Genomic DNA, 14,826 nt, shown 5'->3' with positions numbered 1-14,826 from the left:
AGTCCTGGGGGAGTATCAGACTTGTCGTATAAACATGGCTGCGTACCTAGAGAAGGTAAAGGCAGCACTCAGAGGGTTTGATTTCTATGCTATATAACAAGTCCCCTGAGAGCAAAATTCAAATGCAGGCGCATTAGCCAGGCTCGCCACAACTAACGAGGCTGACACATTGAAAGTGGTCCCTGTAGAATTTCTACCGACCCCGAGTATTAACAAGCCTGACGAAGAAGATGTATGTATGATTGACTCACAACCAACCTGAATGACCCCTGCTATTCTTGTTTCTCCCCAAACGTACGGATCCAAATTCTGAGTCTATGGAATGCCCTAAAGGGACTTAAGGCCCAGATCAGGCCCGGTAGACGAAGACGGAACTGACTCTGGCGGCCCAAATCTCAGAAAATCCCAAAGGGCATCCCGGAATAAAAGCCAGGACCATCGCGTTGGCATGTTGCATATTCCCGACCCTTCATTCAGTATCTCCTGGGATGCAATGAAGAGGTGGTTCCCAAGACCAAGATTAGACCAGGAAGGCGGTGGATGAACTCGGGTCCTGGTAAACGAACCGGGACCAAGGTAAATGAAGAGGGATGTTGGTAAACGGACCTGGACCAAGTGACCTGGTTGGGCGTGATAAGGTGTCCCTGATACTGACATCACCCCAAGAAATGTGGAGTTGTGTCCCCATAGCTAACATGCATAAAAGGTTACATCGGGAATGTATGTCGTTGTTTCAAAACTGTACTGCCACTACTCTGACAGATCCTATCCCCCGAATCTCCCTCGAAGCCCATGCGACCCAGACTGAAGCAGCATTCTATCGTTAGTCTTATAGTGTGGTTACGCTTAGGCTGGCCCAATGGGCATTGGTTAGTGCATTTTATATATTAATCATTTGTATTAAGCTTCCATCAGAGAGCAAATAATATTTATTCCCTTATTGGGCCCGGATTAGTCCGGCCCAAAACCCAGTGCACTCACCTGCCTATAAATATGAACAATGATGCGCTAGAGAGGGGGATCGAATTCTTCTCTAAGAAGCATACACTCTGCTCAAATTGAGGAGTCAAGCTAGGAAATCAAGGATTTAATTTTGTAGACTTGGTTCATCCATTGAAGGGGGTTTAATCTCAAGTTTGACGTAAGTTTCAGCCATCAGTTTTCTGGTTTTACTCTGTTTTGGCTTAAGTTTTCAGTTTGTGATTTCTTGGTGGATAGTTGGAATTAATGGAAGTTTGGGTGGTGTTTAACTTGGGTTTTGATGAGGGTGAGTTGTAGATGAAGTTTAGGGGTTGAATTGGGTGTTAGGTTGATGTTTGGGATTGGTTTGAAGGGTTAGTTTCAAGAGAAAGCACAGAGGAAGAAATCTGGTTCCTTGCTGTTTTGCATAATGAGTTGCGGCATGGCTTTGGTGAGCCGCGGCCTGCGTTGGTTGGCAGGGAAGGGCCGCCTCTGTCTGAGGGGCGAGCCGCGGCACGGCTAGGGAGGGCCGCGGCCCATAGGGAATTTTTGGCCAGAAATGAGTTTTTAGCTTAGGGATTCAAGCCTTAGGCCTCGGGGTCGATCCTACTACCTGGTTTAGCAGTGTTTGATGTCTCTGAGGCTAGGTTTTAGTTTGGGAACCCTTTTTTATTCATTTTATTGATGGAATCCCATAATTGGTTATGACCAGTTAACTGCTAAAGGACTAAAAGATTGATCGTTCTAAAGGGTCGTTCTTATATTAATTTTCACTCGAACCAGAGGTAAGAAAACTGCACCCCAAATGTGACATGCGTGGTTGTTCATGAGACATGTTGATTGTATAAATGTGGACATGAATTGATTACCGAATGTTTAGCAAATCTTGCTCACTTGTGCATGGTACTGACTCATTAGTCAGATTTGGCAAAGGTGTCAGTATCAACTGTGAAGCTGTGACTTATTAGTCAGGTTCGACAGTGGTACTGGGCATTGGTCACATAGTGCTGACTCATTAGTCAGGACTGCCTTGGCGTGTTCCACGCAAGCCAATAAAGATTAGATCTAATCGAAATCTGCATTGGATGACTCAAAGAGCATTAATTCCAGACCGACCTCAAGTTCGATGAATATTATAAGCGCTTGTGTGACTTACCCATCAGTCACTCATCTGTTTAAGTTAGAGACTTACCCATCAGTCTCATCTGTTTAAACTAGTGACTTACCCATCAGTCACTCATTTGTTAAGTTAGAGACTTACCTATCAGTCTCTCATCTGTTTGAGGCTAGTGGCTTACTCAGCAGCCACTCTTCTGATTGAATTAGTGACTTGCTTGTCAGTCACTCAGTATGGTTTACTAGAACCTCAAGTGATATTCACTCATCTGTTTGAGAGCTATGAGCTCTGTGTGGTTATAATGATGATCATTTGATAATTTATACATATAATGCTATGTTTTCTTGCTGGGCTTTGGCTCATGGGTGCTATGTGGTGCAGGTAAAGGAAAAGAAAAGCTCACCCAGCCTTGAGTGGAGAGCTTAGGTGGTGATGTGTACATGTGCGGCCGCTTGACCACCACGGCCAAGGAGTTCTCAGAGGAACTAGGGGGTTTACCCTATTTTTGTTGCTTAGGTCGGCGGGTTTGTAATTTTGAAACAGTAATGACCTTTTTGGGATGTAAATAGCTTGTAAATGTTCTTGTGGGCCCATGAACAGTTTTATGTATTAAATAAAACATATCCTTTCCTTTTTGTTAATTTTTCACCTTAACCTGATAATAACACTTAGATCACGTTTTTAACCAAAGGACTTGGGTAGCGGGTCAAATTTCCGGTTCACCGTAACGGTTCTGGGGTAACCAGGGCGTTACAAAAAATATGTGATAAATGTCAATGATTTGCCTCAATTCCACGAGCTCCACCCACCGAGCTCACCATGATGAGCTCCCCATGGCCATTCACAGTATGGAGAATTGACCTCATAGGCTCCCTTCCAACTGGAAAAGGAGGAGTAAGGTATGCTGTGGTTGTAGTTGATTATTTTACAAAATGGACTGAAGCTGAACCCTTGGCCATTATTAACTCGAAGAAAGTCCTAGATTTCGTAGTAAAGAATATCATCTGCAGATATGGGATGCCCAGAAAGATATTATCAGATAATGGGACCCAGTTCGACAGTGATTTATTTACACACTTCTGCCAAAAAAATAGGATAATAAAAAGTTTCTCCTTTGTGGCCCATCCCCAGTCAAACGACCAGGTCGAAGCAGTCAATTAAAATTTAAAGAGCTCCATGAAGAAAAGATTAGAAGAGGCAAAGGGGAAATGGCCAGAGGAGTTGCCTCAAGTCTTTTGGGCTTATAGAACCACAACGCGGACTTCAACAGGGAATATTTCCTTCTCCCTAGCTTATGGATGCGAGGCCATGTTGCCTATTGAGGTTGAAATCCCAACAATAAGGCGCGATGCATACAATCAGGCCTCGAACATGTCCCAGCTTGAAGAAAGTTTGGATCTCATTGAAGAAAGACGAGTTGAAGCCTAATTAAAAATGTTGCATATCAGCAACGAGCTACTAGATATTTTAACAAAAGAGTCTGAGATAGAAAATTCAGATTGGGAGACCTGGTGCTAAGGCACGTATTCTTAGCCACACGAGACTCATCTGCTGGGGTACTTGGAACTAACTGGGAAATACCTTACCAGATCGAGTCCATTATTCGACCTGGAGTGTATAAGTTGGCGAGGTTAAACCGAGAATTGGTTCCGCGAGCTTGGAATGGTGAACATCTACGACCTTATTATCAGTAATGTAAGAATGATGTTTTCATTTTAACCAAGCATGTGCTTGAATTTTTTTTACTTTTTATCAATAAAATTATGAATTTTGATCAAAAGTTGTATTGTTTATTGTTATACATTTTTTCTTGCAAACCCTCAGATTTCAATAACCTAAGATCACAATCATAGGATATTAAGGGGGCATAAGTGGTATACAATCATACCATAGGTTTGAAAAAATATAACTTAAAATGTCTAGATTATTAACCCGACATGAAAAATTGTTATAAGTGTATGGATCATTAATGAAACACGTGAACTAAAAATGTCTAGACGATTAACCCGACTTGAAAATAGGTGTATGGATTATAAACCAAACACGTGAGCTAAATGAGTTTGGAGCAAACCAACAAAACCTAACTGATGGTAAAAATTTGGAATCGACGGTAAAAAGTTGGAATTCTAGATAAACCAACTGTAAACTAAGTCGACACTAGGGCTGGAAAATTTTGCAAACAAGTCTCGACCTCGCAACCTCAAGGCCTTACTCGAGGATGAGGAAAAGTGACTGAAAAAACAAAATATAACTAGACTACTAAAATAACATGTCAATTAAGTACTTTCAAGTACATGGTAAAAGTAAGGTTCGACCTTGACAATAACGAAGTCAAACATGGATACTTTGAAAAAACTGTGCATGAATGCTTTGAAATTCGAACCTAAATCCAATATATATATTTGTACGAATAAACAAGTATAAAAGCAAGTCCTTAATAGTGGCAAGCTCAATATATTTTGATCCAGAAATGTAAAGCATAATATTAAGGCAAAAAGCTAATGGAAATATCGAGTGCATAAAGATTTTCGAGCTAGAAAATTGTGTGCATAAAAATTGCTATTGTTATAAACTGATAATTAAGATAGCTAAAAATTGAGCTATAAATTGGTTTTGACCCAAGGGCACAAAAATCATAAAAGTAATTACAAAAATTATTACAATAGGTCGCAGCCCATAATCTTGGCTTCAAGACTTAGATGTTTCTCCAGCCACAGCCGCTAAAGCCTCTGCTGCTTCCTCAGCCTCGAGTATGGCCTCCTCCTCCTCAAGCCGAGCCTGCCATTTGGCGATGAAACTAGCCTCCAGGTTGGCTAGGAAACTGGTGTCGAGGTCAGGATTGTTCACCCAAATCTCATACATCGCCATGTCTACAGTGCGATCTTTTTTGGTCTTGAACTCCTCTAGAAGACGAGCCTTCTCACCTTCAATAACTTCGAAGGTCATCTTCTTTTCCTTTTTCAGCATGGCATTGAGTTCTCGAATTTCCTTGATCTCAGAATTCTTGGCCTCGACCTCCTTCAAGGTCACCGCCAGCGTCGATTCGAGGTCGGGGACCCTCTAGACCTTTTTCAAAGCAACCTCCAGCTCTAACTCGAGCTCAAAAACCTTCTGAATGGCTGTATCCCTTGCTGCCACCTCCAACTTCGCTGCTTTCAGCTCGTCCTCAAGCCTCAGTTGGGTGTCTCTAGCTTCCTGCGCAACCACCTTGCTTGCGGTCACCTCGTTATTCAACATGAAGTTGTGTTGAACAAAGGATGCGAGTGCCTATACACAAAAATAAACACAATTTAGCAAAGCACAACATAAGTTAGTAGAGAGCAAGAAGGTAAAAAAAAAACTAATAGAGGAGAGAAGCTCTCCACGCTTGTCAAAGATAGTGTTGGCATCTCGGCAGGAGGTTAAAAACTCCCAATGAGGGGCCCCGAGGTGGCTGAGACTTTGACCCACGCGAGTCAAGGTGTCAAAATCTAGGTTGACTTCGTGAGATCCAACTGCACTATCGACCACAAACTCAGGAACATGAGTCGAGATTGACAGGAAGCGCTCCAGCATAGGAGCCCGATCTTTTATAGCTGGGGCTGCAAGAACCTTCTAGATTGATTGGGCAGTAGGAGGACGCAGAGTGGTGGCAGGCACCGCTGGCTCGATAACAATACTCGGTCCGACCTCAGGAGTAGGATCGGCAGTCAACTCAAATTTTGGAGAACCGAGACTAGGGGGACCACCTTGGTCTTTTTGGGCATCTTGGAGGGGCAACCTCCTTTTTGCGAGGCTCGATGGCGCTTACTCGCCTTCGCGGCCATAGGTTGGTTGAGCACATTATCTAAGTCCGAATCCATTTCACCTGAAAAACATAAATATCATACTTTAGTAATCGAGCAAGGGTTACTAAAAGAAATAAGACTCAAGGATAATAGAAACCTAACTGGTACTCTCGACTGAGCTTGAGCTCAGGAACCAGGAAATTCCCTTATCTTCTAAAGACGCTGGGAAAGTCCCATCTTTACAAGTGAGAGACTACCTCGAAAGGTCTCTATAAATATTAGTTCCGTATTGAACGACTACCTCGTCCCAAACTTCATTTAAACTATACATAGTCTGGTACTGCCTTAGCCAGCTATCAAACCTACGAACCCTAAGGTCTACCCAAGACCATACTAGGAATTTTTCCTGAGGTCCTCGAAGAGGATCATTATGTCGGGTTTGTGCTTAAGTAAGGAGGGAGACCACATGGAGGATTTGAGCACAACTTTACCTCCGTCATCTGAGCTCGGTGAGGCTTCATCATGGGATTTGTTGCCCGAGACTAGTGGGTTGTGTCGGCGGGATGCAGTGGCATGAAATCACGAGCCTGAAGATCTTCTCCTAGGAGGAAGTCTAGCAGTTGGGAGTGGCACATGTTCCCACCTCATGTATTTGCGATACCCCGAGTCATCAGTGGACTTGCCTTCGCCTAAAAGAATGCAAGCTCGGAGCTTGTCTTAATGAAGGAGGTAGGATAGGGACCTTTGACCGTATGGAAGTTGAAGAATGGCTGCCTTATGTCCCATCATCACTTCTAATGGAGTTGGGGTGGTGGTAGTTGGTTGTAGGAACAAACAAGTGTGAATATTTCGAGATTGACTATTCAATGAAAAAGGGATAAGTGTATTGAAAAACTTACGGATGCGTTGGAAGGAGTAAAATCTAGAAGGAGCGAGACCATCTGTCCAGAAGAAGGCGAGCTTGAAGTTTGGGGGATGATTTGGCATATCTTCGAAAAGCCATTTTTCCTTCGGATAGTTCGATAAATAATAGAAGTCGTCTCCTCCACGAGCTCGAGAAGGGTTGCTCTTAAGACATAAGAGATATAGTGTCTCTTGTGCTGAAGGCCCTTCCCACTTCATCTTGTGGTACAACGAATTGAGAGCTGACAAGACCCTAAAGGAGTTGGTGTGGAGCTAGAAGAGAGCGAGCCCTACAAAGTCCAATAAATTCTTGAAGTATGTCTTCAGTGGTAGCAGAGCCCCAACCCTCATGTGCTCACGACTCCATGCAACGAACTTTATTTTGCTGTCGAGATTGCCATCCCCCGGGACATAGAAACTCCTTTCGTTTGAGGTCACTGGTCGGCACATCAAGGTACCAGAGAGCTTAAGGCCATGATAAGCCAGCAACTCAGATATTTGGCTGGTGGACGTGATTGAGCTCCAGTAGTGCTTAGCCTCGAAAAACTCCTCCTTCGAGGTGTGGAATAAGAGATCTTGGGAGGTGGAAGGACGTGTTTAAGAGTCCTCCATTAGGGAGAATGAAAGTACACAAGGTGCGAAGGCGATGGTGACATTGAGTTTGGGATCTAGCGGAATTGGCATGGTCTCGGGGTCTGGATCAAGATAAGCCACCACTCGGAGTCTTTTCCTCTTATTCTCTTCAACCCCATCTATTTGACGTCGAAAGCAGTCTCATATATCCTCTTGCTCACACCTTTATTTGTGCTCGCGGATCACTCGTTGGTTTCAGGGAAAAGGTGACTCAGGACTGGGTGTTGATGGTTTGTAAGAGATAGCGAAATCAGGCCCCCACCGATTCTCAGAGTATTGCGACATCTAACAAGAAAGAAAAAGGTGAGGGCCCAGGATACATGAAATCATAAGAAAATTATAATTTTGATAACCCGAGCTCGAAAGCTCGAGATAACGAGATTGCTTCAACCGAGACTAAAGCCTCGAAAGGGCGAGATTAACTTGGATGTCATCCCTAAACTATTGTAAAGTTTGGGCATCGAGGGTGCACTCACGCGAGAGTGGGGAGGTTAATACCAGTTTGAAAGAATCCCAGATTTTCAAGAAAAAAGCTAGCAGTTACCCAAAAATGTGATATTTTTGGGATTTGTGCATTTAAAACCCTAAACAAAAAACCCCTATTTCTTAAGCTACCTGAAACCCTCTATTGTGAGAAAAAACTCCATTTTTTCATGTTTATGCTAGAAATCTTTGGTCTAAAACCGTGATTTTGACTACATCAAAACAACTCAGATCAAAAGCTTGCCTAATATCGACGTAAAAGCCTTAATAAACTAGTAAGAACCAGTGAAGATACTCCCACAATACAGAAGAAACATAATATATATATAAACATGCCAAAGAAAAAGAATCAAGAACATGAACTTACATAGAGTTTATCGTGGGGATGAGGAAATCGTTGACTGGAGGAGTGGTTGTAGAAAAACTTTCACAGATTCGAATATACCAAAGTTACTTTTCTTTGTTGGCTTAGAGAACATGCAAAGGGAGAAATGTGGCTCTGGTTCGTCTTTTTTTCCTTTTCTCTGGATAGTAAAATGAAAGTGAGGAAGAAGAAGAGAAGGCGTGTATATATATGTCCCAGAGGGATATCAAAGGTCGGATAAATCTGGACCTTTGGTTTGGATTGGAGCTTGATCTAACGGATGGGGTTTGATTATAACTGTTATCCCCATTTCCTGTCAGGGTTTTGGGCCTTCGCCCCGGCCCACGGTCAGGGGACCAACTCAGTATTTGGGCCTTGCCCGAGGACTCCGGACTGGGCCTGCATATATGGGTCCGGGACGTTCCTCCGAGTTCGTCTCCAGCTTGAACGGTCCCCCGGCAATGTCCGGAGTGCCCGGACTGTCGCGGCCTTCGCATCCCCATCCCGGCCCTGGAATGGTCCGGGCTCGGAGTAAACGTAGCGGGCCAGGAGTAAACGAACCTGGACCGCTTCTTCCCCAGGCGTCCAGGACTCTGAAACCGCCTCATTTCGCGTGAGCCTTGTCCCCCCACTTTTCACCTGTAGAAAGGGTCATCTTGGGATTATCTGCTGGCGTGTCAGGACTGCGCAGCCAAGTACTCTGACCGGTCTTGTCTCCCAAATCGGCCTCATGACTCGAAGTGGTCAGAGCCAAAGCGCCGTTTTGTCGGGGGAATGCTTGCGTCTCAGGGCAACTAATTGGGCCTGAGCTGGTTTGGATTTGGTGTGCTGTATATCTTTTTAGCTGGGGCCTCCACTAGGGAGGTCCCTTGTGCACAGTCCTCGGATGGGTCCGGGTCGGATCCGGCCCAAACCTGATGTCCCCCTCGTCCTATAAATACAAGTTGTAATACAACGTAGAAAAAGGGGAGAAAAGGCAGAACCCCTGTTCAAATATAATTAGAAAACTCCATTGTAAAAGCTTATCCTAGCTCTAATACAGATTTATACAAGGACTCGTGGACTAAGGCTAGTTAACGCCCCAACCACGTAAAACCCTTGCGTCGATCTTCCATTTTCATTATTATTATCAGTAAATACCCTTCGTTAAGATAGTTGCCGAAAATCTCGGTAAACAATAACATTGGCGGCAAAAAGGAGATATACGAAGAGATGTGGGCAGAGACATGGAGTACTTAAGTACTTTGGGTGTGCAATCCTTGAGTGACGCGTGTCTGTACTTGAGTATGGTAGGTGACACATTTTTCGAAAGGGGAAGTTCAAAAGTTTCCTTTTCATAGTATTTGAACCAAGACTTTTGAGGGGGCAAAATGTTACACCTAAATTTCGAGAATAGAAATTATGGTCTTGAAATGTAGGCTCGTAAAATGTGAGCTCGAAATAAGCGAGTACGCCATGTCATTAGCATATGCGCGAACTGAGTTTGACAGCTTCTCTTGGTATCAAGGTGACGGCGATGGAATTGGTGAGCTCGATGCTACACGCGATCTCAAAGGTGTTTCGAGGATACAGGTCAAGCTTGAAGCAACAACTGGTCAACTGCAAGGGTTCAACACTTGTATAAATTTCCTGATTTGTTCTTATTGGCGATAGAGCACCAGTCGCGAAAGTTCGAGCTTGGGCATTGCAAGCTCGGAAGGGATGATCTCGATAAATTTACTGGCTAAGGACGAGGTTAACCAGAATGATGAGCTCGTGATTTTGGTCGATCTCAAAGGCGTGTAACTTATGCGTTCGAGGTCGGTAATTTAGTTTAAACATGATTACTGTTTGAAAATCCCTATTACTTGGGGATTTTTTGTAATTTGATCATTAATTCTGATTATTATGAGATGTTTTGTAATTAATGCGTTTATTTGTATTTATTTCAAATTTAAATTGTAACTTCCCGAAATAAAAGGGAAGATATTTTGTAAACCATGCTATAAATAGACTGGAGAATTTTATTTGTAGACATAGACAACTTGGTACTGAGAATACTTTGCAGAATTGCTTTCGAAAAAGCTTTGAGAGAGTTCCACCACTCAATAATATTAATTCGTGGACTAGGTAGATTTTAACTGCCAAACCACGTAAAATCTCGTGTGTTTTTTATTAGTTTCTTAAATCAGTGTTTAGTGCTCTTTTATCTAAGTTGACGAAAAACGACGTCAACAAATATATTTTAGTTTTTTTTTGCTAAGATTTAAAAAGTGATTTTTTTTTAATAAATTTAAATGGTGAGTTAGTTTAGTAAATTTGATCAAATTATATTAAACTATAGTGGAGAATATATATTAGTTATATATCTCTTTTTAATATTATTAATTACACTTGATTAAAATTTTAATTAATTATTTAATCAATTATTACTATATACACTATCATTCATACATTACCTTTCAATTCTCACTTCTCTATTTTATGTTTGCTCTATACTTTTGGTATTTATCTAAAAAGATTTATTTATTTTTAAATGCATTGAATTTTTTTTTGTTTAAAGTTTCAAATTTAAAAATTAAAACATTTTTTTGTTGAAGTTATTAGGATGGTTTGATTATAATCAATTTTAAGTATTTGTTTTCCTTCAATATGGTATGGTGCCTAAAATATAATATTTGCACCTAATTTAATATTTTAATTCCAAATCTAAATTATAAATATTTTTGAATAGTTTTAATTTTACTTTTGATATTGATAGATATTTATTTAATTTAATTGTTTTCTCAACCTTATTAAATGATTTTTTTTTAGATTAATAGATTTTTTTAGTTATTTTAAGTTTTATTTAATTTTATATTTCTTTATTACAATTAAATGATATTTTAATTAATTTAATTAAAATTTAGTTTTTAATATAAAAAAACATAAATTCTTCACAGGTGCAGAGAGTACATTCCCCACCTAGTAATATTAAATAATAAAAAAAACAATTATACCACTAAAAAGCATAAATGCATTGATTTTAAAGTCAATATTATTACAATTTAACTCTAGTACATTAACACATGACACATATATAGTGGAATTATATAAATAATAACAACAGATGTAATACATTCTTATTTTATTTGATAAATATAACATTTTAGTCCCATAGGTTTATGCAAAATAACATATATGTCTCTTGATTTTCATAAATACTAAAATAGCACCTTAAAGATAATTTTGGTCAAAAGTTATTTTTTCAAAAATACTTTTACTCCTCACTTATATTCATAAATAAAGTTATAAAATAATTTTTACTAAAAATAAATTGAGGATACCATTATAGTATTAGTGAAAGCAGGAAGGAATATATGGTCTTTTGGATAAAAAAGGGGGACCAAAACGGTATATTTCCTTATTTGATTAATAATCTAATATTATATATATGTGTATCGATCACTGGGGAAGCTTGTTGAGTTTGCAGTAGGCATAATCCTTGAACACTTTGGTCTTGAACTTTGGAGGGTTGTCTTGGCTCAGCAACTCAGGTATGGGTCCAACCACGAACTCAGAAGGTGGCTCCAAGAACACTGGCCACGACATCCTTACTTTCTCCTTGTTCACTGTGGTCCGATGCAGAACGCTCTTGTAGAACCCATTGCTTGCAATCTGCCATGCAAGTTAGCTTTTAATTGGAACCTACTTATTAAGAAAAATATATCTATCTATAAACTTGTAAACGTAGACTCTATTACGTGGTAGACAATCGAAAAAGAAAAAAGAAAAAAAATTGTGCTCATATATGTAACTTGTGTCATAATCTGTGCCACAATTATATATATATACATTAATTATTACCTGAGCTTGATCACCAATATGAATGACCAGGGCATTAGGGATGTACTGTACATCGATCCAATGGTTGTCCTGGAAAACTTGAAGACCAGGCACATCGTTGGGGACCAGAATGGTGAGAGAGGACAAGTCAGTGTGAGCCTGAACTCCAAGAGCAAGGTCAGGACGAGGGCATGGAGGGTAGTAATTAATCTTCATCATATATTCAATGTCTTCTCCTCCAACTGCTTCTACCATGGCTCTCTCTTTCAACCTTAACCCTAATGACAGACTCCTGAAAATCTCATCTGCCACTTCTTTTACGTACTTGGCATACTTTTCATTCACCTCCCTATATATACATCATCATATAATTAATTAACAACCTCTACTTATTTATTGTAGTTTGAAATGTCTCTTTTTATTTCACAATTCATTCATAGACACTCGGGGTGTTCATTATACATATATGTAAATTTGGTTTTTGACAAATAGAAAAGGATGAAACCACAAAAATGATTTTTGTTGCTTTTTTTTGGTCATATCATACATTTCTTATCTCTTGCTGACTTTTCATCAATTTTCATGTCACTATTCACATCATTATTATCCTCTGCCTTTTCAGACTGACATGCTGCACTTTAATTATACCAGTAGTTATTGCCTCCTCCTATCTCTCTACCATTCATTAAATTTTTTTCTCTCATCGTCCTCCAATTTTCCCACTTGCGGTAAATAATACAAGTAATTAATAAAAGAGTATATACATTTTTGTCCATTATCGGTTTGAAAATTATGTTTTCACAGGTTAGTTTTTTTTACATGTGTTCTGTAAAATAATTTAAATAGAATTTTAAACTTAATTTTTGCAAAAAATAAAATAAAATCAACTAGTAAAATCATAAATAATTTAATAAATTAAAAATTTAGAATAAAAATAAAATTATTTTACTTAAAAACTATGTTGTTATATTTAATTTTTTTTTTATTAAAATTGAGTTCAGAATTTATTTAAATTATTTTACAAAATAAAAATTCAAAAATAATTTTTTTAATACATAATGACCAAACAAATAATAAAAATAATATAAAGTACAAAAATGTATCAACCTAGATAAAACTTCCAACCCGTACAACCCCATCAATATTTGAAACAATGTAACGAAAAATACCATAACTTTTTTAATTAGCATAACGTTACGTACTCTATTGTATACTTGCAAATAGCTAGAAGCTAGACACACTTTTAACACTACATAAAACAAGAAATAGAAAAAAAGAAATCAATTTTCTTCTAATAAGAAAACTATTTTGTTATATATGCTATATTGTTATAATTTATATTTAGTATATAGGCGGTTTAAAACCTAAAAATCATTATATTTGTCATATATAATAATATAGATATTTATACACAAAAATATTAATATACCTGTAAGAGGGAGGATTTTTGGGCCAAAACTGGTAGTTAATGGAGGAGGGAGGCCATATCTTATGAAAGAGATGATCAGCCCAAGATTTGGAACCCTTAGATATCTTTGATCCATAGCCTTCGATGGATATGGCGCCAGGTGGCCGCGCGTACGCTTCCTTCTCCTCCGGTGGAAGCTCGAAGAACTCTTCCCCCACGCTCTGCAACTGCCTGATCATCTCAGGCGGTATCTTATGGTTCACCACTTGGAAGAAACCCCAGTCCTTGGCAGCCCCCACGATGGACCGGACCCGGTTCTCCTCATCCGGGTCACTCAGATCAACGGTGGGAATTTCAGGGATGGGTCCTTTGAAGGTGGTGACGCTAGGCTGTTCCTCCACTGGCATGATGAACTCGACAGGGATTGTGTCTTTGGATAGAGCAATGTTAGCAGCTGCTATGGATTGCACTCTCTGGTTCACCACCTCCGCCATTATAATTATTGTTTTCTTAATCAACAAGTGTCGTTTTTGTGTGATTTTGTAATGGAAACGACAGTGGGATCGATTTTGTTTATATAGAAGAAGAAAAAATGGTGGTGGAGCTGTGGTGGGGTTGAGAGTTGAGAGAGATAATTGAGATGGTTAAGGAAAGAAAACTTGGGAACGTAGGCTTAATTGATTAGTATTTAGTAGTGAGTCGAGAAGAGGAGTTGGGCCGGGTTTATTAATGAATGGATTTGATGAGAGAAAGAGAAGAGAATGGTGAAAGTGATGACTACGTGGGCAGTTAAGGATCAGAGAGAGACAACTACCACGCAGAGCCCATGGTCCGGTTTCTCGGATCTAGGAAATAAAAGGTGGTATATCATTATTATTATTGATATTTATGAGCTATAACGTATGTATCGATCCTCAACATCGATATAGGTATTCTAAATATAAGTGAGAGAGATTAATGAGGTTATAGTTATATAGCTATGTATTTTCCTTGTCACATTTAAAAAACATTATATATATAGAATTTTTGTTAGGTGAATACATCAGTTTTGCTGTCACCTGTAGGCTATTTTATTGGTTGAACGTTTGAGAGTGCATAAATTTACGGTGGACTGTGAAACATATTAATATATGTATGTATTATTGTTAAGGATATGTTTCTTGGAAATGTTGATCAATTTTAAACCATTGGATTAAATCTAATCTAAGGGTTCATAATAAAGACATAGATTAAAAATTGACAAAGCTTTAAAAGGCCACCTTAGTTCGCTACCATCTATCCACGACGCCAGTCGTCACCACTCCAACTGCCACCGGTTAGCAGAATAACTTTTTTTTTCTAACTTTTCTTTTAGTTTTTCTAAAGTTAATTTTACATTGAAGCTAAA

At 39.4% G+C, this 14,826-nt stretch overlaps 1 protein-coding gene across 1 annotated transcript; it reads right to left on the bottom strand.

Moving 5' to 3' along the window:
• Window positions 1-11,199: 11,199 nt before the first annotated feature.
• On the bottom strand, window positions 11,200-14,304 carry LOC133778344 (flavonol synthase/flavanone 3-hydroxylase). The gene is made up of 3 exons (XM_062218233.1): window positions 13,461-14,304; window positions 12,053-12,380; window positions 11,200-11,863 (listed from the first exon to the last, which is right to left on the bottom strand). Exons 1-3 carry the CDS (start codon window positions 13,931-13,933, stop codon window positions 11,651-11,653), a joined length of 1,014 nt encoding a protein of 337 aa, XP_062074217.1. The 5' UTR covers window positions 13,934-14,304; the 3' UTR covers window positions 11,200-11,650.
• Between the last annotated feature and the right edge of the window lie 522 nt (window positions 14,305-14,826).

Source organism: Humulus lupulus, chromosome 5, assembly GCF_963169125.1.
Source record: "Humulus lupulus chromosome 5, drHumLupu1.1, whole genome shotgun sequence".
NCBI classification, from domain to species: domain Eukaryota; kingdom Viridiplantae; phylum Streptophyta; class Magnoliopsida; order Rosales; family Cannabaceae; genus Humulus; species Humulus lupulus.
The sequence above is the reverse complement of the archived record's forward strand: the minus strand, read 5'-3'. Positions and strand labels throughout refer to the sequence as shown.